We start from the raw sequence: 26,356 nt of genomic DNA on the forward strand, positions 1-26,356 counted from the left end.
AAAAATTATGTGACGTTTTGTTCCCGCGGTTGATGGATGGGCGCGACGTATAGTGATTACTGTGTAAAAATAAAAAAGGGTATTCTAACGGGCAAAGAGGTGGGTCTTGTTTCCATGCAACGTTTTATGTTTAAAGAAGGCATTCCAAATGCACCGTATAAATATAAGCCAGGCTGTGGTGCAAGAAGCATGAGCGAAGGAGCATAAAAAAAAAATAAACCACGTCCTTAAACTTCGTGGGATTTAATCCAGAATAACTGCAGCTGCTGGCAGGGCTAGAATCCTGAAGACAGCGTGGTAGTTCCCGCTCTTCTGCGCGCTCCACTTTAATCGGCTTTAAAAGAGTCACCCGCTTTGCTGTAGCCGCGTACTGGGCAGAAGAGGCCAGGAGAGAGAAAAAGCGACACGGCGACAGCTCCCTCTCACCCAGCCTGACGTCAGCGGATGTTAAAGGGAGAGGTCGTGCTGGTATGAGGGTGGGCGGGCCTTTCTGTCTCTCTTTCTTCTTTCCCCGCCCCCTTGTGGACCGCGAGCGGAGAGAAGACGTAGAGATAAGGTAGCGCGTCCCCTTTAAGGTTGCCGCGGCGACCGTTCGCCAAGTGAGAGCGAGGCTCATTGACGTCAGGCCGGGTGGCGATTGGCGGAGGGAGCTGGGTTTCCGGTGCGAGCGCTTGCTCAGGAGGAGGCCGCTACAACTCGGGACAGGGGGAGGGGGAGAGGCCCAGGCAGGGAGTTGCGGCTTGGAGCCCGGGGTAAGTCCGAGTTGGGCCCTGGTCCCCAGCGGGCGGAGGGTGTGTGGTCAGAGAGGCGCGTCCCTGTGGAGAACGAGGCCCTGAGGGAGGCGGCGGCGGAGGCCTCCATGAGGGCTGGGGAAATCGCGGACAAGGTGTGAGGGAAAAGAACGTTACGAGGAGGGGGAGCCTGAGGGTGTCCTAGAGAGATGCCTTGGGGGAGCTGAGGGTGGTTAGCGCCGCTGCAGCCGGGCGCAAGGGATCCTCTCGGGTGGAAAATCCTCACTCTTTCTGGATGCCTTCGGGTAGTCGAGGGTGGTTACCGGTGCAGCCGGAGGCAAGGGATCCTCACAGGTGGAAGTGGAAGGCACGTCGGCGGGGCAGGGTGCTGAGAGGCTCCTCGTGAATGGAGGTGGTGGTAGGGGAGAGAGATCAGGCCGGGGGTGGGAAGGCCCTTCCCTTTCTGCCACGCAGCGGCATCGCTTGGATATTGAAGCTGTAGATAGTGCAGGGAAACTTGAGGCGTTCATGGGTGGGGGGTGGGGAGAGATGATGGCGCTGTGCAGGTTGAAACAAGGCGGCTATGTAGGTTGAGAGAAGCTCCCCTGTTGCTTGGAGGAGGGTGGCCCGACCCGTGGGGAGGGGTGGCCCGGTGAGTTGAGAGCCTTGGTTTTGACCTGGGACAGAAATCTGTGCCTAACACTTGACTGCTTGCAAAAGGCCTTTGGAATCGTTGGAAGATCTCCTTTTAAACAACGTACTTTTTGTCCTGTTGTTAGATTGGGTGAACAAAAGTCAGGATAGGGATAGGTTCCTTAATTTGGGACTGATTTGTCAAGATAGAATATATGTTAGATCTATATTCATCTCAATGAAATGGAGCAAGAACAATTCAGAAGTATCTTAAGCTAAGCTTCATGTACTACTTCTGTTCTAACTGCATTTATGTCGGGTTTGCCTTTTAAAGTTTTTTTTACAGCTGTTCATACAAGGGTTTTTTCCTTCAAAACTGTGTAGTTCTTAATTGGGTAAGGTTTTCTCATCATAGTAGAAGTAGTTCAAAGCAGCCCAGAACTGCTGAACTCTTGAACTGTTGTTTACCTGGGGAAATGAGCCACACCTTATTTAGCTGCCTTCTAGCATAATGAAGGCTGTTTAGACCTTTTATAGAAGGTACAAAAAGATAACTATTATAAATGTTTCAGGACTGCTCCAGGTTAGAGCTGTCAATCTTCAGATACAGATACACTGTGTTAATTACACCTGATATTTCCGAAAGAAGTTAGGACCCTTTACCTTAGAAATTCAGAACTTTTCCAAGCTGTTTTAGTTATATTTGCTTATTACTATCAGGGTATTGTTGTTAATTGATTTGCTGTTCAAAATTGTTATGCAAGAGGGGCAGTTATTTTAAGCACATCAGTTTCCCTTCTATGAGAAAAGTAACCCTCTCACATCCTTTCTTCATTTAAAAGTCCACTGACCCAGGGGTCTTGGACAGAACCAGTCTTAGAAGTTCCATGCTCTGTTTGCATCCCTTCTTAGAAATCTCACATCATTATGTGGTAGTGTTGGAGCCCCTGCGTATGTGCTTCTGCAAAGTGATTTGAAGATGTGTGACTTTTATATTGGGATTACCTAAATGTTGTCACCAAATTGTCATTCCCAGTTTGTGAGGGAATCTTGTTGCAAAACCAGAGCATTGTGCAAAGGTGATGTTTTGAGCATGTTGTAATTAAAATGGTTGGTCTTTGAGGCCTTGTTTTATTTTACTGTTACACAGAACTGAGCATGTGGTCATCTAACTGCCATTGTGCAGTTATGTTTGAGCACTGTTTGTTGCCTGATACTTTTTCCCATAGACTAATTTACAGGCTGTCATAGTCACAGAATAACTTTCAGACAATTTATTAAGTATTACTGACATTCATTATACAGGACATTCATTATACAGGTTGTGAAAATGACAGGAGCAACTGTAGAACTTCTAAGGCATCCTTATGAACTTCTAAGGCATCAAATGCTTGTATTTGACTAGAAACAGGTGTGCTATAATCAATGTTCCCTCTAAGATGAGTTAGTGTGAGCTAGCTCACAGATTTTTAGCTTCTAGCTCACACATTTTTGTCTTAGCTCAGGAATGATGACCCCAGAGCACAATAATTTATGCAGTAGTTCACAGCTTTAATGCTAGTAGCTCACAAAGAAGAATTTTTGTTCACAAGACTTTGAGGGAACATTGACCATAATCTTTAGTCTCTTTACAGGGTTTACAGTTAACAATGTAGTGTGTTTGGAACTGTGGCAGTGCAGCATTATCTTTAGCCATTGTATAATCCTCAGGAGCAGAAATCAGAGGCACAAGTTTGTTATCACAACTATACTGCCATGCAGTGTCTCTAAATCTGTCACCTAGGAAGACATGTATTAATAGGCTAGTAACACTTGGGAGTTTGTTATTCACTTTCTTCCTTCCTTCCTTCTTGAAAGGTGATACTGAGATCAACATCCTCTCCTTGAAATTCTGTTCATACCTGTAGTTGTTGCTGTCATTTCCCCTTCAAGTAAGTGTTGAGTAGTTGCCTTGCTTCTAATTTTGGATAATATTGTTTTAAATGCATGTTGAATGACTGACTTACATAGAAGTTTATTTCTGTTATCCATTTATGATTGAAAAGTTACTGGCTATATTTGTTCACACTTCACGTTTATTTACTGATAACATTCTGTCCAGGAGCTAGGATTAAAATGTTTGGGTTTTTTGCCTTGATCACATTATGCTAGTAGCACATGGTTTTGAGTAGTGATATTTAATATTTTCTGTTGTAATGTTTTCCTCAAGTACTTCTGGCCCAGAGAGCATGCGTGTGAACTAGGTACCTCCTCTGTTTGGCAGAATATGTTTCCATTGCTACTAATTAGTTACCCCTTTAGATAAATTAGTGGCTGGTTGCTGACAGCATTAATGCGTGGTGGCAACCCAGCTAGGCATCTCTTGGAGTACTTCAAATGTGTCTTCCTTTCAGACAAGAAGAATGGCGACTTCTGCCAGCACCACCAGTGAAGAGGAGCGTAGCCTTCGTGAATGCGAGCAATATGTTCAAAAACATAATATCCAGCCACTCCTGAAGGATTGCATCGTCCAGCTATGTACAGTGCGACCTGAGAGACCTATGGGATTCCTCCGGGAATACTTTGAAAGACTGGAAAAGGTAAAAATAAGCTTGGAGAATGGGAGCGAATGGCAAAACTTTTTTCAATCTCTCAAAATAACAAGTGTTGTTTTTGGCATAAATTAATCAGCATTTGAACTTTTTAAAAAAGTACTGTCCAAAAAAAGCTGCTTTCTAATTTAGTGTAGAAAAACATATTACAATGCTTTTATAAATGGAGAAGAAAGAATAAATTAGCTGTGCAAAAGAGTTTCAAAGAAATTGGAGTTACTTTATAAAAGATAGCAAATGCTGACTTGCATGCATTGCAAAATTACAACTTTGAGTGATTTTGATGTAGAATAAACTAGTATTATAGCCCTTAATGTATATATTTAACTGCACAGCCATTTGTTAGCTATGGCAGAAGTTTTTAAAGTGGGCAGGAAGAAACTCTAAACCCAAATGAAAGCAGCACTATAGATAGAAGCTCCTGGAAAGAAAATAGGAAAGGCTTTAAAGTCCATTGTGGCCTCAAGATGTTCTGATGAACCTTTTCTGGTGAATAAGGGCTATAATGGTTAAGCAGAATAATACAATGACTTTCTTTTGATCTGTAAGTAGAATATAAACTTCAATAATGCAGTTCTTCCTTACACAGTAGAAGAGCTTTCTGGGTTTTAACTCTTGTGTACACCTCATAAAGTGAAACAAAACTGATATTGCACTTGAGTCATTGTAATTATATATTTAGTCTAACAAAGCCATAATCCAGTAAAAATATCAGTTCTGCAGCCATAAAACTCTGTACCTCTAGCTCACATTTCAGAATGCATAAGCTCTTTTCATATTTGTTTCACATACATTTCTGCTGTCAAGGCTGAGATGAGCATTTGTAAGTGCAAGTGTAGGCACTCTTGCGATATACCTTGTAAACCATAAGAGGGCAAGAAGTTTGGGGCCTCATCTACATGAGGACTGAAGAGAGGAAAAATCAAGTACTTCCATCCCTTCACATTGCAAGCACTAGGGGTTAATAGGAAGTTTTCAAACCAGTTTAATACTTTATTACTAGGACTCTTTCAGTGACATAAAATCTGAAGCTGCCTCTGTATCTGAACCTCAGTGTGCATTAGCAGTAAGAAAATGCTAACTTTAATATGTAAGGGGGAAATATATCAATAGTTGGGCGTTTTTATCAAGTCTTAAAACTAATCCAAAGGGAACCTAAAATATTTTAATATTTTAAAATTTTATATGAGTTTTTTAAAATATATTTTAAACACTAAAATACGATAGCTATGTTTATATAATATACTGTCAGAATTCTTGCTTTCAACATAGCTTCACAGTCTGAAAAAGTTAACCGCTACAGAGAAAGCATAAACTGAAGCTGTGAGTTCGTGATTGAAGTGTTTCACCAGGGAACACTTAAGCTTTCTTTCTATCTTTTTGCCATCAAGTTATACCTGATTTATGGTAACCCTGTGGTTTTCAAGACAAGAGATGGTCAGAGCTGGTTAGCCATTGCCTGCCTTTGCCGCACAACCCTGGACTTGGTTATCTCTCATCCAAATACTAACCAGGGCTGACCCTCCTTAGTTTCCAAGATCTGACTAGACTAGTCTGGCCTGGGCTATTCAGGTCAGGGCAAGTTTTCAGCTCATACATGTATTAACATAAAAATTCTGTAATGTGTTTGAGGTCAGTATAATGTCCTGTTGTCGCTTAATTTTCCTATTAATTTGGTGGTGATGAGTCAATAATGTTCTAGTATTTCCTTAATTTTAGAAAGTAAGGGGCGGGACTAAAATAGTGGGACATAAAAGGCCTTTAGTAGTCTTGAAAAACGCAAGAAATGTGTGAGGGTTGCTAGCAGTTTTGATTTTTTTGATATTTCTTTAGAGGATACCGGGCAAGCACATAGCAGAAGAGGAACTGATTATTAATCCAGTAATTTTTGGTGGCTGTGCAAAAAAAAGTTTTTTTTCTTTTGTACTTTGACTGCTATGTTGTAAACAGCTTCTACCATCACTGTGTCAACATTTTTTGAAAAGAGAGGTGTGGTCAGTAGCATTCATACCATGCCTTTAAGGAAACTGTAAGACCAATATTTAGCAATTCTAACAATCAAAACTATTCATAATATCAATATTCCTTCATAGAACACAGTATTGAAAGAATGTGTATTTTGTCTTATGTGTAAGAATGTGTATTTTGTCTTATGTGTAAGAATCATTCTCTTGAGATTCTATAGTTGTGTATTTTCATTTTCAATTCAGCCATTATGAATGTATGTAAAAGCATGTAGTTGCTAATAAAACTAATGGTTTAGCCAGCTTTGCATTCCAATTTTAATTAAGTGTCACACTATGCAGTCTCCTAAAACAAGGCAAATGATTGTGTGAGTGTTATACAGATGGAACTCTAAACTAGTGCTTTGTGCTTAATATGTGCATTCAATGAATCAACTAAGATCAGCTGATACTTTGTTGTTGTTGCTGTTATTAATTAGACTTGTTAATTGCCCCATCCCGGCTCTGGGCAATGTACAACATATATCAAAAACAATATATGGTTAAAACCAACATAACAAATTAGATTAAAATCTACAAAAATCCCAGATCCTATGTGTTTTTGGTTGTATTCTGGACTGCCAGAGTGTCATGGGGGGGTAAGAACAAAACATCTGGGGTGGGATAGGGTGGTGCCAGCTGATGACAAACCATTGCTGTCCTCAACCAAAAATCTGGCAGAACATCTCTGCCTTACAGGCCCTGCGGAATTGCACAAGATCCCACAGGGCCCTGATGTCATCTGGCAGAGAGTTCCACCAGGTTGGCGCCAGGACCAAACCCTGGTTGAGGACAGCCAGACTTCCCTAGACCAGGGATCACCAGGGAATTGTTACCAGTAGGACACAATGCTCCTCCAGGAACATACCGGAGGAGATGGTTCTGCAGATACGTTGGTTCCAGACCGCTCAAGGCCTAAAAAGGTCAGATCTAAAACACTGAATCTGTCTCAGTATTCCACGAGAAGCCAGTGTAGCAGGTGTAGCACTGGTTAAATATGTGCCGTCTGTGGCATTTCTGTCAGGACTCATGCTGCCGCATCTGGAACTGCTGGAGTTTCTAAGTCAGTCTCAAAGGAAGGCCAGCATAGAGCAAGTTAGAGTAGTCTATTCTGGAGGTAATCATTGCATGGATTACTGTGGCTAGATCAGGGTGCGACAGGAAGGGCGCCAGTTGCCAATCTAGCAATTTGGCAATAACAGCAAAATTACACTTTGATCTTCATGATAGCTAAAACCTATAAAATTTATTGTGTTCTTGACTTTTTATGAAGAAATAAAAAGGGACATTGTACAGTATATGTGACCCCTACCCCCTCCATTAATATTACAGTTTACAAATGACTTTTTAGCTTTTGGTAAAATTTTCAAATAATTGCCTCTTTAAGCAATAGAAATAAAAAGGAGCCAAACCAGTGATAGCATAGTTCTAAGCATGCAATGCTTAATCTGTTAAACTGATGATCAGCTAGCCACTGTTTTCAAAGCTTTTGGAAAGCTGTACTTTTTTTACTGTAGTGCTTGTCTGCTGTGTGGATTGTGCTGAGTTCTAATATGTATTTTAGCGGCTCATGATCAACTAGGCTTCAAAAAGTCTCCAGATTTACAAATGTAATTTACCATTTCTGATAAAATGCAAATTGGAGTTATACCTGACAAGAAGATGAATACTGTAGAAATATGGACAAAACATGCTAGCTTAAAATAGAAGTCCCTGTGACTTAATTGTCAAAAGATAATGTTGGTTTGCTCAGTGAATGAAATATAGTGGTGATAGATAAACAGGACTTCCCAGATTTGGGACTGGCATACTAGCTTGTTTACATGAAAGAGGATTTAGGAATAGAGAGTTTCTCTCATACTGTACCAAAGCATGCAGATGCAGGGAGTTTCTTGTGCTGCTTCTGCCTATTTCAGAGTTCACTGGCAGGTTCTCACAACACACGAGAAATCCCTTCTCTCACTAGGATTGTCTTGGGGTACTGAGCAGGTTTCCTTTGCACTAGTTTCAAAGAACATGTAAAATGGTTTTTAGTTAAAGATATGGAAAGATATGCATAATTCATTGCCCATTATTATATTCTATGCGGCTGCAAATGGTTGGGCAAGGTGATAAATGGAATCCATTTCCTCCCTTTTACCACTGTAACTGCAAGTTATAAATTTGGTATATTTGTGCTCTGCCTTCAGTTACAGGCCTCTTGCCTGAACACAGTCCTGAGTTTATTCTAGCAAGAGAATCTGCCTCTGTCTTAGAGAGAGAGCAGGACTGTTAGGGAATAATCACCTTTAGCTTTGGTTTTATTTGGGGCGTAGGTTTTAGCTTAACTGTGGTTTCTTCAGGAACATCTTTAAGCCCTATCTGCTTCTGTTATCTGTTGAAAGCTGAGGCAAGCAAGTCAGATTGGTTGAAGCAAATTCTGAATTGAAATTGTTATGCCATTTAAATTACTTGTGCTAAATTAGAAAATGAAACTTTACAATGGTATAGTGAATTATCTAGCTATAGGGAGAGGAAGAATGCTCAATGCTTAAAGAGCAACACTAAACAGACCACTCTGCCTGGGGCAGCATGTGTGTCAAGGGTAAGTCAACAGAACTACATTGGCTGCATTGCATGTTGGCCGTATTTTTCACTGCAGAGGTCAACAATCCTTCATTCCTTATATATAAAGAGATGAAGCATGTTGCTATCTAATGAGTTAGTGTTTCTTCACTAGCTTGAATAATAGGAACCTTTTGAAAAAACAAGAGCTGAAATTCTTATAAATTCATTGACCATTGAGAAGTTCAGGATTACTTGTTGGATAGGATGTTGCTCTTCTTTTTTCGAAGTGTAGAAAGAACATGGCAACTTGACCAGAAAATTGCACTGGTGTAAGAATGAGTCTTCAAAATGCTAGTATGTTGAATATTCTTATAACATCGATATGGGAAAAGGAAGATTAATGTTGTTTTGATACAACAAATCATTACTGTGCATCTTGTGTACTTTTGAACTTTGCATAAAAATTTCATAGGCTATAACTCTTGCTTATCATGGATCTCAGACACACTGTATATTACCATTTTTTCTTTACATATGTATGTGTGTACGTATACTACATACTGCCAAACAGTGGCTGCCATGCAACCAATTAAGAAGTGTAATCACTGAAAGCCTATATCACTTTAAAGCAATATTCCCTCTTGATTTTTAGACAAGTAGCTTCTTGAACCCATTTTGTACACCCAAGCTGTACATGCCATGCATTATTTCCCAGCTTAATTCATAGCTTCAACGTAAACAGTCTCTCTTGAATAAATGTCAAATCTTTGTTGCAAAATCTGATAATCATTGACCACTTTATCACAAGCTAATCATGCTTACATGTGTGGCTCTGTTGTTGTTTGTCATGGATTTTGTCATGGATTTAAAAGACCTGAATTCCAGTGCTTCTTTAGGATTATCTCATGTTGTATGGTTTTTGAAGTATGCACCAAAAATGTGAATGTGTACAAAAGTTGTATTGTACATAGATGTTTGTGAAAAAGCCAGGATTGGCTGCAGTTCTGTAGACAGTAGCAAATGTGGGGTTATTGCCATGTAATTGTGTTGAATTGTTCTTAGCCATGAAACTTGCAGGATGGCCTTGCATATCATTCCCAAAGCCTAGTCTGATGCATCAGATACCTTTTTCTTGAACATGCAGCTTGAGGAAGGATTCTATGTAATTTAAGGGCTTGCATATTGCATTTTTAAAACAGCTTATAAGTAAAAGGTATACATGACATTTGGATTTTGTTCAGAAATCTACTTGGTTTTGAGCATGCATGCAAATGTGCCTGTGCAATTGCATTAATCAAAGAATAAATATACATAGCCCTGAGCGAAAGTTTTGAGTTTGTTTGTTCAAATCCTCTATGGAATCTGGACAGTACTATTTTAAACAGTGGTATGCTACTTTCCATAACCTTATTAAAAGGGGTTTGCTGGTGTCAGTATGGAAAGATCTAAAGCTTGAACTTGCTGAAGACTTTTGCGGTCATTGTGTATCATTTCAGAACTAATCTGTTCCAGGAATAACATATAATTTACAATAGCAAGGGAGGAAGGCTGTCTTCCTACTAGCTGCTGTCATGGTCCCTGCATTACTTAACTTTTTTTCTCCTGCAGGAAGAAACAAAACAGTTTATGAGTCAGCAGAAAACTGGCTCTCGTACTGACTCGCGTGAAGATGAGATTTCACCACCACCACCAATGAACCCAGTAGTAAAGGGTCGCAGAAGGCGTGGTGCTATCAGTGCAGAAGTTTACACAGAAGAGGATGCTGCATCCTATGTTAGAAAGGTATTTATCCAGCCATTACAAAAATAATCTGTGCAATTTCTCCTGGGCCTAGCCAAAATTATTAAAGTGAAATCCAACTTCTCGCTTGATGTAAGGTATAATGCACATCTAACTTGACGGTAGTTTGCCATTGAACTTCTCCCACATAGGTCTGAGTTGCTGCCTATTCAGTAAAGAAAAGGAATGTGGAAGGAAGCATTTTAAGTAAAAGTTGGGGTAGAGGAAACAATCCTGCCTTCTGTGGCTCTGACATTTGCCCAAGTAACTTCAGTTATAACCTCATCCACGACAGAAATCATATCCCCTACTAACACTTCTCCTTTGTATGTTGTTTACAGAAAATTTAACACTAGGAGAATAATGTGTATTTAAACTCTTCAGGGATATGTCAGTAAGATGGAAGGTAAAATATACAGGAGAGAGAAGCAGCATTATTTAGCTGGGGCATGCAGCAGAGTTAACATCCTTGGATGGTAAAAATTTTATTAATCATTAATAACTATGTGAGAGATCAACTCTGTTGGTTGTATCCTTGTGGCTGCATTAGTTTTCAGTGATAACTGTACAGTTGAAATGATTGTACTTGATACAGCTTGCCCTGGAGCTTGGAGTGGATTGTCAAGGCTGGCTTCTCAGAAGCTAAGGACAAGTCGTTTTTTTCCTACTGAGACTCTTGTGAAATGTGTTGTAGCAAGAAAGAGGCCTGAAGATTTGCCACTCTGCCAGCCCTGAGCTGGGGAGAGTAGAACTCAGTTTGAATGATGCCTGCCTTCTGTATTTGTTGTGAGAATGTAGATGTAATTGCATGAAATTTTAAAAGAACCCTGGAAAGCTTTTCTTATTTTTCAAATGAATTGTGGTTTCAAAAAAAAAAATCAATCTTCTTTTTGGATATAACATGTGACAAGTGGCCTTAAAAGGGTGGAGTGAGGGCAGAATTTTGGCTTGCGGTTAGAAATCAGTTCACTCTACGAATCTATTTCTGTAGACTTTAATTGAAACTGCTTGGGTCTTTCCAATTCTATAGGTTATTCCAAAAGATTACAAAACTATGGCTGCTTTGGCCAAAGCTATTGAGAAGAATGTGCTCTTTGCTCATCTGGATGACAATGAAAGAAGGTAGGAAATTTTCTGTTTGTCTGCTGCTTCTTGTCTCTTTTAAATCAAACCAAATAAAAGCATTTAGAATGTAGTTTTAACATACCATTCTGATCATTGGTTGGCTGTGACTCATGCTGTGATATTAGACACATATCTGCTGCTGTTTTTTCTCCATCAACTTGTGTGAATTTGATTGCACTGAGAAGTCTTTCCAATCCTCATTTCAGCAGCTTTAAGGTCAGAGAGTGGCAAGATGCCATGCAGGCTCTGCAGGGACATTGTGGGTCCAAAGATATTCATGGACCAGCAAGATAAAGAAGGAAGTCAGCCATGTTGATGTCTGTATTTTACACTGCCTGAATATGTTAAATATGGAGATGGTTGGCAGGAAAACCTAACCTGTATTTTAAATGTACAGGCTCTGTGCTTGTATATTTATCATACTGCTTGTCCTCACATCAGAATACGCTGGACAGTCCTATGATAGACTTCAGTTAGTATTAATACACTACTTACAACAAAGTTTGAGTTCAATGGCATCTTTAAAACCAACTAAGTAGTAATACACAATTCAGTCATTTATAATAATTATTCACATTTCTCACTGAGACTCAAGGTTAATTATGCAGTGTAAATCAATGCAATCCAATCAGATGAAACATTTCATAACCAATGTAGTAGGACTATTACAGCAGTCTGAAACAAAAACCAAGCATTAGACATAAACAATGTGTTAAACAATGTAGAAATTGTATTATTACATAAGTATAAAACAAAACAGTTAGGATAATACATACAGCCAAAATTTAATATATGTTATGCACAGTGGTATAGTTCACAGTCCTGTTCCTTTTCAGCTCCCCAGAACATGTTGCTGTAGCCTAGTTACCTTTCTAAAAATGGCCTCCTGAACAATTTTGTTTTACATGGTTTGCTGAATGACAAGTGTGGGAGCCTCCCTGTCCTCTTTAGGCAGGTCATTTTAACCATTATGCCACGTGTTACTCACTCTGAAATCTTTTTCAGTGACATTTTTGATGCCATGTTTCCAGTTACCTATATTGCTGGTGAGACCGTGATACAGCAAGGCAAGTAGTCATATTTGTATGTACTTTAACTATTCATTTAGCATGAAGTATCAAGTCTTACAAGCACTAAATGCATGCACTTGCAAGCTGTTGTACAGCTAGAAAACTTTCGCAAAAAAAAACCAATGATAAATTCCAGGTATAGAATTCAGTAAGCTGTTATTACTTAGCTAGGTCTTTGCCCAGTGCAATGACTACCATGTACTCCTTGACTGGTCCTTTGTGCCTAAGTGAAAATTCTCTGCAGCCCTGGCCCTTGAAATAGAGAGTTTAGCTTAAAATTTCCTAACTACCAGATAATATTTCTGTTTTCATCTTTGTAATATTGGAATAGAGTGTGATTTCTCATTTGCATGGGTGTATTTTAGGGTAAAGTTTAAAGCGTGGCCGTTACAGATAATCCACAGTATAAGATAGATCTAGTACTTGCTGCCAGAAGTGGTAGATAGTTTTTGTGTGAGCGCTTTCTAATTTCTTATTTTAGTAATTAGTTAGTGTAAATTGTTTTTATAATAGTAATTACTTACTGTAAATTGTCGTTTTAAATTCCTCTGTAGGTGATGAAGGGGATAACTTCTATGTTGTTGATCAAGGAGAAATGGATGTAAGTTTCTCTAAACTATAAATTCATTGCCCTTGGATGACTTCAGATTATAGCTTGGATCCAGTGTTGCCTTTCTAAAATGGAAGGGCATTGTTGGATCCAATCCAGTGTGCAGTGATGGAAAAGGGCATATGAAAGGGCAAAGAAAAAGCATGGGTCTGGTTTTCCTTCCCACCATGTTAACAGTTAAGGACATAAGGGAGTTATTGGATCCAATTTTGCAGTGAGGAATGGTTCATGGTTTTAAGAGTACCTCTTTTCAGTAGTGCCGGGCTCAAAAATGACTCCTGAAGACTAAATTATTGTGATTTGCTTTAAGTGGGCTGTCATTGAAGACAACTCCAACTACAATTGATACAGAATGTAGTATTGTGTTTGTTTGACTGGAATCAGCTGTTTGTTCCTGGTTCAGTTCAAGGCACTGTTTTTGATCTTTAAAGGCTTTTATTGTCTCGGACCCACATGTCTTAAGAGCTGCTGCTCCCCTTCTATTAAGAGAAGTTAAGATAAAACAGCTTGTTTTCTGTGGCAGCAGTCCCTAATACAGTGTACTGCTGAGCTATATTATCCCTTCTGCTGTTCAGAAAGAAATGCAAGGCAGAGCTTTTTAGAAAGTACTTTAGCTTAATATGTTTTTATATTGACTCTTTTATATATTTTTAAGTATTGTACACAGTTTGTGTACATCCGGAAACAGATATGAGCTTATTTTAGGAAAAGCAGTATATAAATATTTTTAAATATTTGGTCAGCATATCATAGGCTGCTTGTCAGGCTACATTGAGACGTTAGAATAACAGCTATCAATTCCAATAAACGTGGAAGGAACACTTTTTAAAATGTTCTTTCAGATTTTAATATCTATTTTCTTAGCTTATTTTTCTGTTCTCACAGATGTGTACAAGCAATCAAAGCACTTACAATTACAACACATTAATGTAGTCATTCACATTAGTTAGCACATCCTTTTAAAGTGTCATTATTTAGGTATTGCCAGTGTGAATAAAACATTTCTGCCCTCCTTAACTGGCTGTGTTGCCTTCTTAGGTATATGTGAACAATGAGTGGGCCACTAGTGTTGGAGAAGGGGGCAGCTTTGGTGAACTTGCACTGATCTATGGTACACCCAGAGCAGCAACTGTCAAAGCAAAAACCAATGTGAAACTGTGGGGTATTGACAGGGATAGTTACAGGAGAATCCTTATGGTAAGTGTTCTGTATATTTGAAAGGAATGTTTTCGTATTTGTGTATTTCAATTGAATTGTTCTTAAGTTTTGAATAGTTTTTTTGTTACCTTGATAGACCCAAGAAATCCCATTCTTCCTCCCTTCTCCTTATCACACTGTGTCCCCTTTGTTGTCCACCTTGGCCCCTATGACTACTCTGGTTACCTCTTTTCCTCCTGCTACCCTCCTCAACTCCTGTTTCCTCCCCTGCCTTTCTGCTCTGAATCCACTTTGTTCCTTCCCCTTAAGCCTACTGTAATTCCTCTTTCTTTCTTCTGTCCCAATACCCCCTTTCTCTACCCTGCACCTCTTGTTGGCAACTGAGGCAAGGATTCCTATGATTTTTAGCTATTTACATGTTGGGTAAATATACTTAGGATATGATTCCATCAAAATTAAATACACTGCAATCCACTGGTTTCAGTTAGACAAATTTAAGCATGTGGTTAAATGTTTAATTTTGGTTGGTTTGTGGCCTAATTAAATATTGGCCGCTGACTACATGATTCCAAATATGATTGGAAATAGAAAAAAGATCTTGCTTGTTAATATTAATAGTCTCTATTTAGAAAATCTTCTGTCATGTTTAGAACTTGATTACAAATTTCCTTTCATGTTAGTTTTTTTTGCTGACACTGTCTTCTCCTGTGTCATGTTCATGCATCGTTAGAGTGTAGTCATAGAGCTTTCACTTTCTTGATTAACTATAGACATTTGAATGGGAGCTATGATGTTGTAGGTCATCAAAGTATTTAAAATTATAACACTGCCTAAAGTTGAGGCATGTCCTGGGCCAATGAATTTAAAGATCTCAGGCACAATAATTGTTGGATCTAGAAGATTGAAGCCCAGATCTATGCTGAAAATGGAGATTGTATATTTTAGGCTCTTATATCCCACCTAAGAGGTTGCATGTAATGGGGTCTTGACTGAGAAACTGAATGAACTCACACATCAGTAAAGGTACATGCCATCACCTGTTACAAACGATAAAAGGAATAATAGTGGTACATCTTCTGACTATGGACTGATACTGAAAGAATCAACCTGTATGTGAATAATGGCCCTGATATATGTACACTGGCTTTAAGAAGGACTGCTTGGGGGAGACCAAGCGGTTGGGGATTAGTACACAAATTCTTGCCAGATAGGTCTTGTGTAAATATTTTAAATAAAATACAACAGCACTTGATGATACCCAAACCAGTCTGTTGTTTTAATTAAATTCATTTCTCATATTTCATAGATTAGGCTTTAACTGTAGTATACATAAGCTTTTATATAGGCAAGGATTTAAAAGTAATATTTTAAAACTTTTTTGGGAGTAAAAAGGCAGCATAAATTAACTTTAGGCATCAGTGTTCTAAAGTCATAAACATTAATCCTTAGTTACAGGTAAATGTTTGACTTTTTCCAGACCCCTATGATAGAAACACATTGTCTCTTTGCTGGTATATATCAATTGTTATATCTGTTACATACTTTTCTTAGGTCACTGACAAGTATATGCAGGTCCTTCATAACTGTAAGCAGTAAGTTGTTTGTACACTCAGACTACATAAGCCAAATTATGCTGTTTTATTGAAATGACTTTTTAAAGACAGAGCTTTCTAGTGAAATTGGTAGATTACAATGGACAAAAGGAAGCCTGCTCATGTATTCAGTGAAATCGTTTGCACAGGATGTTATCACCATTTAGTATAAATGGAGGATAATTCTGTTAGTGATTATTAGCTGTCATAAGTAGGATATACAAAGGCAGTGGATCTATAATTACTGGATATCTTAGGGTTGATACTAATCACATATGGGACTAAAATCTTTAGTTTCTTCTATGGCTTGTCAAGGTACTGTAGAGGAAGAATAATATATGGATGTGTCTGTGCTTTCTTTCTAGGGTAGCACATTGAGAAAGAGAAAGATGTATGAAGAATTTCTAAGTAAAGTGTCAATACTGGGTGAGTGAAGAATTTCCCAGTAAAATTATGGCGTTGCATGTGTGAGAACATTGCCTTCTGATAAGAAGTAAAATATACCTGTCTTGCTTTATTGATGTTGTTATGTTAGACTTTATTGGTGACATAATGTGGGGTTTTAGATATGGGTATAGAGATAGAATTGCAAAACTCTCCAAATGCGTGGTCAACACTTGAACTTAAACTTCAGCTTGGTGACTCAAAAGTGAGTTTATACTTGGTTGTGTGCTGCTGTGTGTAGGAACGTGGTGGCTCTGCTTTCTTTTCTCAGCTCTCTCCTTCTGACTTCATTTCCCTTACCATATTCTTTATTTTCTCCATGCATTTTTACAATTCTTAGATCCTGATTTTACCTAATTATAACTCCCTATCACTTCTAGCCTCCCCCCCCCCCTTTTCAGTTAGCATTCCCTGGAAGCAGGACATTTTTAGCTGGGGCATTACTCTGCAAGTGTTCAGTGCTAGCGCCTCAGTTTTATAAACCTTAAAGCATTTTCTACCTTTTGGAACTCAAGGGTGCTTACAATGTAAATAAAACAACAGTTATACAAATATAAGACCACAATTTAAAATTGCAGTTAGGACTGCCAATAAATAAGCTAAATTAATCTAATCCAGTCCTAAATAAGACCATAGATAGTAGCTAGGTGATAAATGCAAGGAGCTAGCACAGTATTTTACTTATTCACTCTTCATTAGCATTGACTTTCTTGCCTTTGCTAGACATAAACCAGTTGATTTCTATTTTATAGCAAGCCTGCAAGTTTAAATTTTAAAGCTGTTTTTAAATACCAGGATGCTGTTTGTAAACAATGGCAACAGGAGTTTGTAATCTGTATTCAGTGTGTATTTGATATTTGTATTTTATGTCAATGTTATATTGTGCTTTTCTCCCCAATGGGGACCCAATGCAGTTTACATCATTAACCTATCCTTTGAAGTAGGTTAGATTAAGATGTGTGACTGCAGGCACAAGGTCACCCACAAGTGTCCACAGAAAATACTTTAAAATGTTCAAACCCATTGTGTTTGAATTGATAAGTAGACATGATTGTAGAAGAGAACTTTACATGAAAACTTGAACAAAAAATGACTAAGAAATCTAATTTGGTTGCTGAATTTGGCCACTTATTCATTCCCTTACCTAAAAAATGTATATAAATAAAACTTCTACCAAACCACTGGTGTAGGTTTTTGTCTGAGCATTTTCCATAGTGCAAGTGAATATGGGAGAATCCACCTGTTGGTTTTGCCTGAAAAGTATTGGATATACTCAGACTGCAGCTTCTTACCTAATGCGTGAAAAACATTTACCCATAAAGTGCTGTGAAGAGCCCTGGCCTGCTCACTGTTTGGGTATTTTTAACCTACCACAAGGTAGTGTGTAGTCAGTTGATTAAGTGAAAGGATATTTAAAGTTTTCCTGCCAGGTTGTAGTAGAATAGATAGCTCTGTCAAGAAAAGATTGGGCAAGAGTTGCATATCTCAATGTGTGGTGCCAACATAAACCTGTAATACTTCAGCTGAAGCTAAAGAGCTGAATCTTTTTTTAATATCTAGAATCCCTTGATAAATGGGAACGTCTCACAGTAGCTGATGCTTTAGAACCTGTACAGTTTGAGGATGGCCAGAAGATTGTGGTGCAAGGAGAGCCAGGAGATGAGTTCTTCATTATACTAGAGGTGAGCTGAAGTAACAAAACCATGTTGCATGTTAAATTATTCTAGTTATATTTGCCTTGCATTTAGTACCAGTATGAATTCTGTTGTTTACATGTACTTATGAACAGTGTTCAGAAATAATGATTCTTCATCACTGTGTCTAGTAACGAAGTCCTTCCGGCACTCAACAAAGCAGCAAAACCTTGTCTGACAAGATCTCAGGAGACTCCCTAAGTATGCAGAAAGTGGACTTTGTTCAAAGCTCTCCCCGCCCCCCAATACCACAGCCTGATGATCAAATGTACTCTAGGAGTGTGGAATGTTGTGAGCCACTGAATGTAAGCTGAGGAGGAAGGGAAAATCCTGGTTGATTTCATCACTCCACATTTGCTCACAAGCCCCCAGCTTGTATTTCTCTGTTTGGAAAATTCCTTCCTATACAGCAGAAAATCAATACATATTTCCTGATAGGTGGTCATACATGAATGAATATTGTGTTTAATTGGAACACAATTGCATAGTCTGTAAAATAATGAACCTCCCTTTCTGGATAGCCTTTTTTTACAGCTAATGGGACATGGTACGTCAGGCTGCGTAATAGGATTGGTAGTCTGTGAAAGTGTCATGAAAATGGATTACACTGCTCTAGCGTCCCTTTGCAAACTTATTCACTAATGCTGTAATTCATTTAGGGCACAGCTGCTGTGTTACAGCGCAGGTCAGAGAATGAAGAATTTGTTGAAGTGGGCAGGCTTGCACCTTCTGATTATTTTGGTGAGTCTTTTGGGTTTACAGTGTTCCTTTAAAAATTTAGTAGTGTAGATTGCATCATATGTATTTTAGAAACGCTGTCTCTTCTATCCTTTGCTCTGACACACATCGTAAGGCCCTCATAGGCTCAGATGGCCCTTCTACCCTTCATGGAGGGGTGCATGAATTAGCTGCATGTTTTTACTGGCCTGTCAGGAAACATTGAAGCTGACAATATTCAATCCTTGACACACAAATTGTAGTGAAAAATCAGTGTACATAATTTCAGTGGGTGGGTAAGAAAATTGGAACAAACTCCAGAACAAAATTTCAGATTAGGTTATGATCTGTAACTATCAGGCTTTGATATTAACTATCACTGGGCTGGACTTTGTAATTTCCACAGTGTCGAGATTTAGCTTGGTACATGCAAATAATATTGCAGTGTGTCAATAACCTGCAGTCTTGTTGGTATTTAATAAAAGATAATGGGATGAGAGAATGTTTAAGAGATTAGAAATAATAATGTCTTGATCTTGACTTAAAAGTCTCTCAAGTTAATATATAATATAAAACCTGGTGGTTTTTGTTTGAAAATGATCAATTTTTCAGTTTGGTCTGAAACGCCTTTGCACCATATTTCATCCCATTTGAAATATACATTGCTAAACATTGTGGATTTTGTTGTTCTATAGGTGAAATAGCTCTCCTGATGAATCGTCCTCGTGCTGCCACTGTTGTTGCTCGTGGCCCATTGAAATGTGTAAAGCTCGACCGACCCCGATTTGAGCGTGTCTTGGGTCCATGCTCAGATATCCTCAAACGGAACATCCAGCAGTACAACAGTTTTGTTTCTCTGTCTGTCTGAGATCTCCTTCTTTCTCAAATACATGCTTCACAAATGCAGACTGCTTCATTACTCTTGTGCAGAGCCACATGGCCACTGGCTATTGCAGCTTCCTGTCTGTTTGGGGGAGGAAAATATTTGCTCTTCAGGGCACCATTTTAAATTTTACATCATTAGTTTGGTGCTCCAAATCCCATTTAAAATAAACAGAAAGTTATAAGAAGATGTTTGCTGTTACTGTTTCTCCCTGTGCAATGTATAGTGTCCAACATGGGCAGTGACTGTCATTCCTTTTTGGTGGGGATATCTCCTAACACCAAGGTTATTGCCATAGAGTAAGGATGTAACAGTGGAAAATTAAGAGACATACATTTCTCAACTGCTGAATCCTACGTTTCTTAAGTTGTGGTCATTTTCTACTGTACTTCTCTTAGTCAGAGAGGCTTGTCCACTCAGCTGAACTGCTAGCATAAATGTTATGGTTATCTTTGGTTTGGTTTGCTGAGATCACCTAGTAAAACCAGAGTTAGAAGTTTGAGAATTCACTGCTCCTGTACCTGTTGGTTTAAGAGGACTTGGTTATGAGCTTTTTTGTGTAAAAGCTTTTGTTTTGGCAAAAATGCTACTAGTGTTGCTCATCTTTGCCACAGCTGGCTTTTTTGCCTGTTCTCAGTTGTGAATGTTTGTATTTGCCCCTTCTAATCTTTTTTTTCTGTTCAGATTCTCAGAAGCTAACCAGTGGGTTAAAACCTGAATATAGCTGTCAGTGTATACACTGGCATAAGAATTGCGCTGCTCCCTAGTTAGTGCCAAATAGCACATCCCCTGTGCTGAATGTAGAGCAGGAATCTGAAGGGCTCATACTTTGTTTGCTTTTCTGTGTATCCCCTGTAAGCTTTGCTTCTCTGGAACCTGATTTAACTAGTTCCCTTCTCATAGCTGGCATTCAATGCAGGATAAAATGCACCATCTCAGTTAGGAAGATGACAACACTTTGTTTCATGTGAAAGACAGAAAGCAGAAGATCAGTTTCCTATCAAACTTCATGTTGTTACTGAGGATCTCTTGTTCAAGCAGAAGTTTAATAACTTCTAGCCTTTTTTTTAAAAAAAAGATTCATTTTGAACAGTTTTCATTTTACTCTGCTTTGCCCAGGATTTTCATACTGATCTGACAGAACAAGAACTGTTTAGCAAAAGTTAACCTTGTTGTCAAGTCTGAAATGTGTTTCAATATTTACCAGGTTTGTGTTACAATATTCTGTGTGCATCCAGTGCTGCCCTTTAGCTTTATGGAATTTCACAGTTGGATACTGTAGGTGATTGAGTTTCCTTATAAAGTGTAAATTGTCTAAAACTAGAGTAGGGTTTTATTTGGGAGTGACAGCAAGTGTTTGCATTAGTTATGCAACTTTCTTATGACTCCAAGTCCCACTCCTCCCATATCTTTGTTGGACCTGGGATACACTTTTCTGACTTGTTGGCTGTTGGAAGGATGTTTGCTAATCATATTTAAAGTTTGAGGATTAGAACCTTAAGAAACTATAGGAAGCTATTGATATGTTCACATTTCTAGGTAAGGATGAAATGTAAAATATACATTGTGAATTCCTTGCATTTGTCCTAAAGATTTTAGTGAGATGAGGATTTCCACCTGTACTCCTCGGAAGTCCATAAATGCTCAGTTTTTTTTCTCTAAATTTTTATTCAGTTTGAATCTACCCAGGGATTTTTTTTTTCTTTGTTACTTCTGAATCTTGATTTGATCGTTGTTGCAGCACCAAAAAAGATTTTAAATCTGTAAGTTAGAGCGCCACAAAATGCACATTTTTTATAAGGCTTTCTAATCAAGTTTCACTACTGCGTCTTTTTAGCTTGCTGTTTACTCCCTTTTGTAGTTTTGCTGACAAGATTTTAAGATGAACCAGCTATGTCTGAGTTAAATATTAATCACAGTTGAAGCTTTACCTTTGTGTGCAATTTAAACATGTTTGAATCCACAGTTGGTATAGTTTGCCTTAGCTAACATTCAGGGCTTTAGAGGTTATCTTTCTTGCTAGGCCACCTTAGCAAATTTTAAATTCTACTGCCCTAGAGTGATATAGTCAACCAGAGGACCATTTTTGTATTGTTACCTGACTATAAGTCTGACTTACTGTATGTGCTGATATATTCTTTTTGTTATAGATTGTCCTAATGGCAGGTAAAGCAATAAAAAATGATTTAAATTCTTAAATGTGATAAGTGTCTTATTTTACATTTCCCTGCAGATTAGCCCAGAAGTGGCTATTTGTTAGATCATGCTGATTCTGCATCCTAGCTCCCTGTTGCTGTGACTGAAGTGTATTTCCCTAACGACATTTAAATAAGTATGGTATTACAAATCTCTTATCACTAGGTAGGTCATGTCTTTGAGTACTCAAGAGCTCTGTTCTAGATTCCTTTACCTGTGGTTAAGAGATCACTGACATGTTTGCATCAGGACTTGAACAGTTTCCTGCTGTATTCATTTTTTTTAAATATCCTGCATTTCCTCCTTATTAACTTGGAGTTTTATGTCTGAAGGCCATAGCTTATTTTACTGGAATAATATCTTCCTGTTTCTGCCAGAAGCCAGTGGAGTAGATTTCCTCTTATACTGCTAATTGGTACCTTTGATTCTTCAAAGAAAGCAGTTGGGAGTGCCAGAGTTCATAAGTGTTAGTAGCTACTTCTTCCACGGAGTGAAAGCTCCCCGATTTAAAATTATTTCCAACAAAAATGATTTAAAGTGTTTCTGACACAATCTTTATTTCAGGGAAGTGACTTGTGAGTAAAAAAAAAATAATCTGAAAATGAGATTCAGTATTGCAAATTTGTGAGTATGTTCTAGGTATAGTTTCAGAAGGGTCAAGCTAATGTGTATTTGCATAGGGTTCCTGATGTGAATCTGGGAGCAGAATTAACCCTTTCTGGATGGCATTTCAATTCTTCATCTCTTCTAGCTTGCAGAGACAAATATCCCATATGAATGAGGTAACAGAAATGCTAGAGGTATTACTGGTTACTAGTTAAAAAGAGCCCCGTGGCGCAGACTGGTAAAGCTGCAGTACTGCAGTCCTAAGCTCTGCTCACGATCTGAGTTTGATCCCGGCGGAAGCTGGGTTCAGGTAGCCTGCTCGAGGTTGACTCAGCCTTCCATCCTTCTGAGGTCGGTAAAATGAGTACCCAGCTTCCTGGGGTGAAAGTGTAGATGACTGGGGGAGGCAATGGCAAACCACCTCATAAAAAGTCTGCTGTGAAAACATTGTGAAAGCAACGTCACCCCAGTCGGAAACAACTGGTGCTTGCACAGGGGACTACCTTTACCTTTTTTTTTAACCTTTTTTTTTTTAGTTTGATAATGGTAGGGTAACTCTAGAATGTTCTCAATCTTATTTTCTGTGTGTATTAGATGTAGACCATTGTTTGGTTAACAGCCATCATTTGGTCCCAGGTAGAAAAATCTGAACACCTGGTGATGTAGAATTGTTGCTATCTGAGAATGTTCAGACCTAGGTTCTGGTCTGTATGAAGATAGCTGGGAACTCTGTGCAAGAACAGGATATAGCTGTCATATTTTTAAAAGGGCTTCTTTTAAAGCCAGTTTGGAGAGCCAGTTTGGTGTAGTGGTTAAGTGTGCGGACTCTTATCTGGGAGAACCGGGTTTGATTCCCCACTCCTCCACTTGCACCTGCTGAGATGGCCTTGGGTCAGCCATAGCTCTGGCAGAGGTTGTCCTTGAAAGGGCAGCTGCTGTGAGAGCCCTCTCCAGCCCTACCCACCTCACAGGGTGTCTGTTGTGGGGGAGGAAGGTAAAGGAGATTGTGAGCCGCTCTGAGACTCTTCGGAGTGGAGGGCGGGATATAAATCCAATATCTTCTTCTTCCATCCCTCCTCTGCCAATAGTCGGTTAGTGGGTTTGTGAGTTTCATAACAGCCCAAATTTGTTTTAGAATCTTAATTTTAAGAAAAGTAAAATGCCTGCATGTTCTCAAGTATTTAAATAGATTTGGGCCTATAGATCAGTATCTTTTTGCAAGTGACAATAATTTATTTATAGGTTCTACCTGTAAACCAGTTTAAATACTTGATACCATCTAGGCAATTTGAATTTTTAAAGTGAGGACTATGTGGAAGGGAAGGATGTATCAAAACTGGAATCACATGTAGGCGTGTTTGTTTCACACATCTCTTCATCAGTGCAGTCTGTACAAAATATGTATGGGGTGATCCTTGGAATGAGGCAAATCTTAAGAACTACTAACTGTGCTGCTTGGTAGTCATCAGTAGAAGGAGCTATATCACAACTCTGTCAGAGTAAATTCTTGTTTTATAATCCATGTAGGTATGGAATTGTCCTAGATGAAAATGAGTAATAGCCATAGAACTTGTAATGCTGAACAGACAAATGCAGCCAGAGGTAATCATCAGTCATGCTTTTCTGCTGGGGAATCTTCCAAACAGGCTAGCAAAGGATATCCTGTACTAGTCCAGGATGCTACCTAGCAAATCAGGAAAGCTGAGTTTGTGCGCTTCCACCCCAGTACAAATGTTTGCATCAGGGTAGATTATATGAGAGTTTTGCCATGCTGTCCCAAGACTTATGGCAGTAGCTGAGCTTGAGAAGAGCTTATTCTGGAATGTTTGCATAAAGATTATAAATGTGCTAATAGTTGTAATTTGAAAATCTTAAATGTGTAACTTTAGTTCAGATTGTATTCATATTTACATGGATTTTAAGTTTGATACACTGGGTTAGGGGAGGGAAAATGGCAAAATGCCATTTTTAAAATTCGTGTGTACTATTGTTTGTTGAGATGTTTCAAAAACATTTTGTGCTGAGGAGATAAGTTTCTTTTGAAGGAAGTAGCTGTTCTGGTCATCTGGTCAAATAAATTGATTCCCTACTCCTCCACTCTCACCTGCTGGAATGGCCTTGGGTTAGCCATAGCTCTGGCAGAGGTTGTCCTTGAAAGGGCAGCCGCTGTGAGAACCCTCTCAGCCCCACCCACCTCACAGGGTGTCTGTTGTGGGGGAAAAGATATAGGAGATTGTAAGCCACTCTGAGTTTCTGATTCAGAGAGAAGGGCAGGGTAGAAATCTGCAATTCTTCTTCTAAATGATCCATATTCATGATGCCAGCTTTCCTTTGTCAGGAATAGCTTGAGCTGATGTGTTCATTTTACATGGGGGGCATTTGAAAGTGTGACTCCCACCATTTGAACTGTTAAAGTTTATCCTGCACTGTAGAAGATAACCACTTGATTTTGCCAGCATGCTTTAGAGCAGGCTAGCAATCTTGGGATCTTTCTTGGTCCTGGTTCTCAAAGTGTCTCTGTACAAATGTAAACTGCAGAACTTTTTAATATACCGTAATTAGGTATTCTTAATATCTCATCTCCAAATAACCTAGTGTGAAGGCAAGCCCTGGCTCATCAAGCATTTGGGAGGAAGGCTTTTCATCAAATCATTTGGCTTTTCCCATCTTGATTTGCGCTTTGATTCTTGGAAGTCTGTTGTGGTTCCCTATAATGCTGTGAACTTTAGGATAAGGCAACATATTCATGTGTTTTCCACAAATCTCCCACTTACACTGGAACAATGAATAACTGTAGATGATCCTTGTAAGACTGCAGAAGCCAAAGATAACCATTTTTTTTATCAAATAGAGAAAGGTCCTTAAAAATCAAGCTTGGACATAAACTTTTATTTCTAAACAAATATGTTTTTCATTGCCTTCCGTTAGCAGTCCTGTCATCTTTCTCTGGACCACTGTGGGAGTAATATGTTGTGGCTTAATCTCTTAATGATTGATCCAGTGGCTGCATGAATCCTTCTTATATAATAGGGGTGGCCAAACTGCAGCTTGGGAGCCACATGTGGCTTTTACACATATTGTGTGGATCTCGAAGCGCCTACTGCCCTGTTGGTTTGCTTGGAGAATGCATTTAGAGTTGCTTTCTTTCCACCTCTCCCTCCTCCCTCATCTATTTGCTTTCTTTCCATCCTCCCTTCCTTCATCTTGCAGCTCTCAAACATCTGACGTTCATGTCTTGTGGCTCTCAAAAATATGACGTTTATTCTATCTGGCTCTTGTGTTAAGCAAGTTTGGCCACCCCTGTTATATAAGCACACTCAGTGTGCAGACTTTGCTTCTTCATTTGGCAGTTGCAGTGTATAGGGACTGCAGCCAACCACTGTAGGGAATGCCTTCGTTGGCATTTTCCTGTTTACTATGATGCTGGAAACCACCCAAAGGCACATAGTCAACCAATTTGAGAATCACAACCTAGGATGAAAGACATTTCTCAGTATCAATATGTGGGGTTTGAAGCTGGTATATCTATAAAATCACCTTTCCCGTTATTATCCTCAGTAACTTGGGCACCATGTGAACCTCTCCTGGAGCCTGTCAATTGTTTTTATAAAATAGACAGGATCTGTGGGGCGTTTGCCCAGCTGGACTTCTGATTGGCCATGGGGATCTGGTTAAGACATTGCCACCATAGCACAAGGATCTTCGCCCTATGACTGAAGATAAGCTGCCATGTATGCAAGAAAATATTAACTATATAATTGTTGGTTAAACAGAGCTTCTGCTTGAAATGTTGAATTACTAGAGTTATGCATGACCTCACTCCCTGAGATTTTGTGGTTGGATCCACCTACTGTGGCAGCCATTTTGTGGTTATGCCCACCATCCAGTGTCAGAATTCCAAAGGGGCCTGCAGGCTTAAAAATGTTGGATACACCTTCTCTGTATGTTCTTAATTGGGAGAAAAATCCCATTTCTTG

General features: G+C 39.0%; 1 protein-coding gene across 1 annotated transcript; it reads left to right on the forward strand.

The window, feature by feature from the left end:
* The first annotated feature begins 591 nt into the window (after positions 1 to 591).
* On the forward strand, positions 592 to 21,776 carry PRKAR1A (protein kinase cAMP-dependent type I regulatory subunit alpha). The gene is made up of 12 exons (XM_060253391.1): positions 592 to 752; positions 3,222 to 3,295; positions 3,758 to 3,943; positions 10,114 to 10,287; positions 11,315 to 11,406; positions 12,415 to 12,476; positions 13,034 to 13,080; positions 14,128 to 14,286; positions 16,205 to 16,265; positions 17,844 to 17,965; positions 18,637 to 18,718; positions 19,390 to 21,776. Exons 3-12 carry the CDS (start codon positions 3,767 to 3,769, stop codon positions 19,560 to 19,562), a joined length of 1,149 nt encoding a protein of 382 aa, XP_060109374.1. The 5' UTR covers positions 592 to 752; positions 3,222 to 3,295; positions 3,758 to 3,766; the 3' UTR covers positions 19,563 to 21,776.
* The last annotated feature ends 4,580 nt before the right edge of the window (positions 21,777 to 26,356 follow it).

Source organism: Heteronotia binoei, chromosome 13 (assembly GCF_032191835.1).
Source record: "Heteronotia binoei isolate CCM8104 ecotype False Entrance Well chromosome 13, APGP_CSIRO_Hbin_v1, whole genome shotgun sequence".
Taxonomy (NCBI): Eukaryota; Metazoa; Chordata; class Lepidosauria; order Squamata; family Gekkonidae; genus Heteronotia; species Heteronotia binoei.

What these genes read in the sequence shown, in the direction of transcription:
- PRKAR1A (XM_060253391.1), top strand. Translation starts at nt 3,767, where the DNA reads ATGGCGACTTCTGCCAGCACCACCAGTGAAGAGGAGCGTAGCCTTCGT. An exon ending in ACTTTGAAAGACTGGAAAAG is followed by an intron (nt 3,944 to 10,113) that starts GTAAAAATAAGC and finishes TTTCTCCTGCAG; the next exon opens with GAAGAAACAAAACAGTTTAT. An exon ending in GTTACAGGAGAATCCTTATG is followed by an intron (nt 14,287 to 16,204) that starts GTAAGTGTTCTG and finishes CTTTCTTTCTAG; the next exon opens with GGTAGCACATTGAGAAAGAG.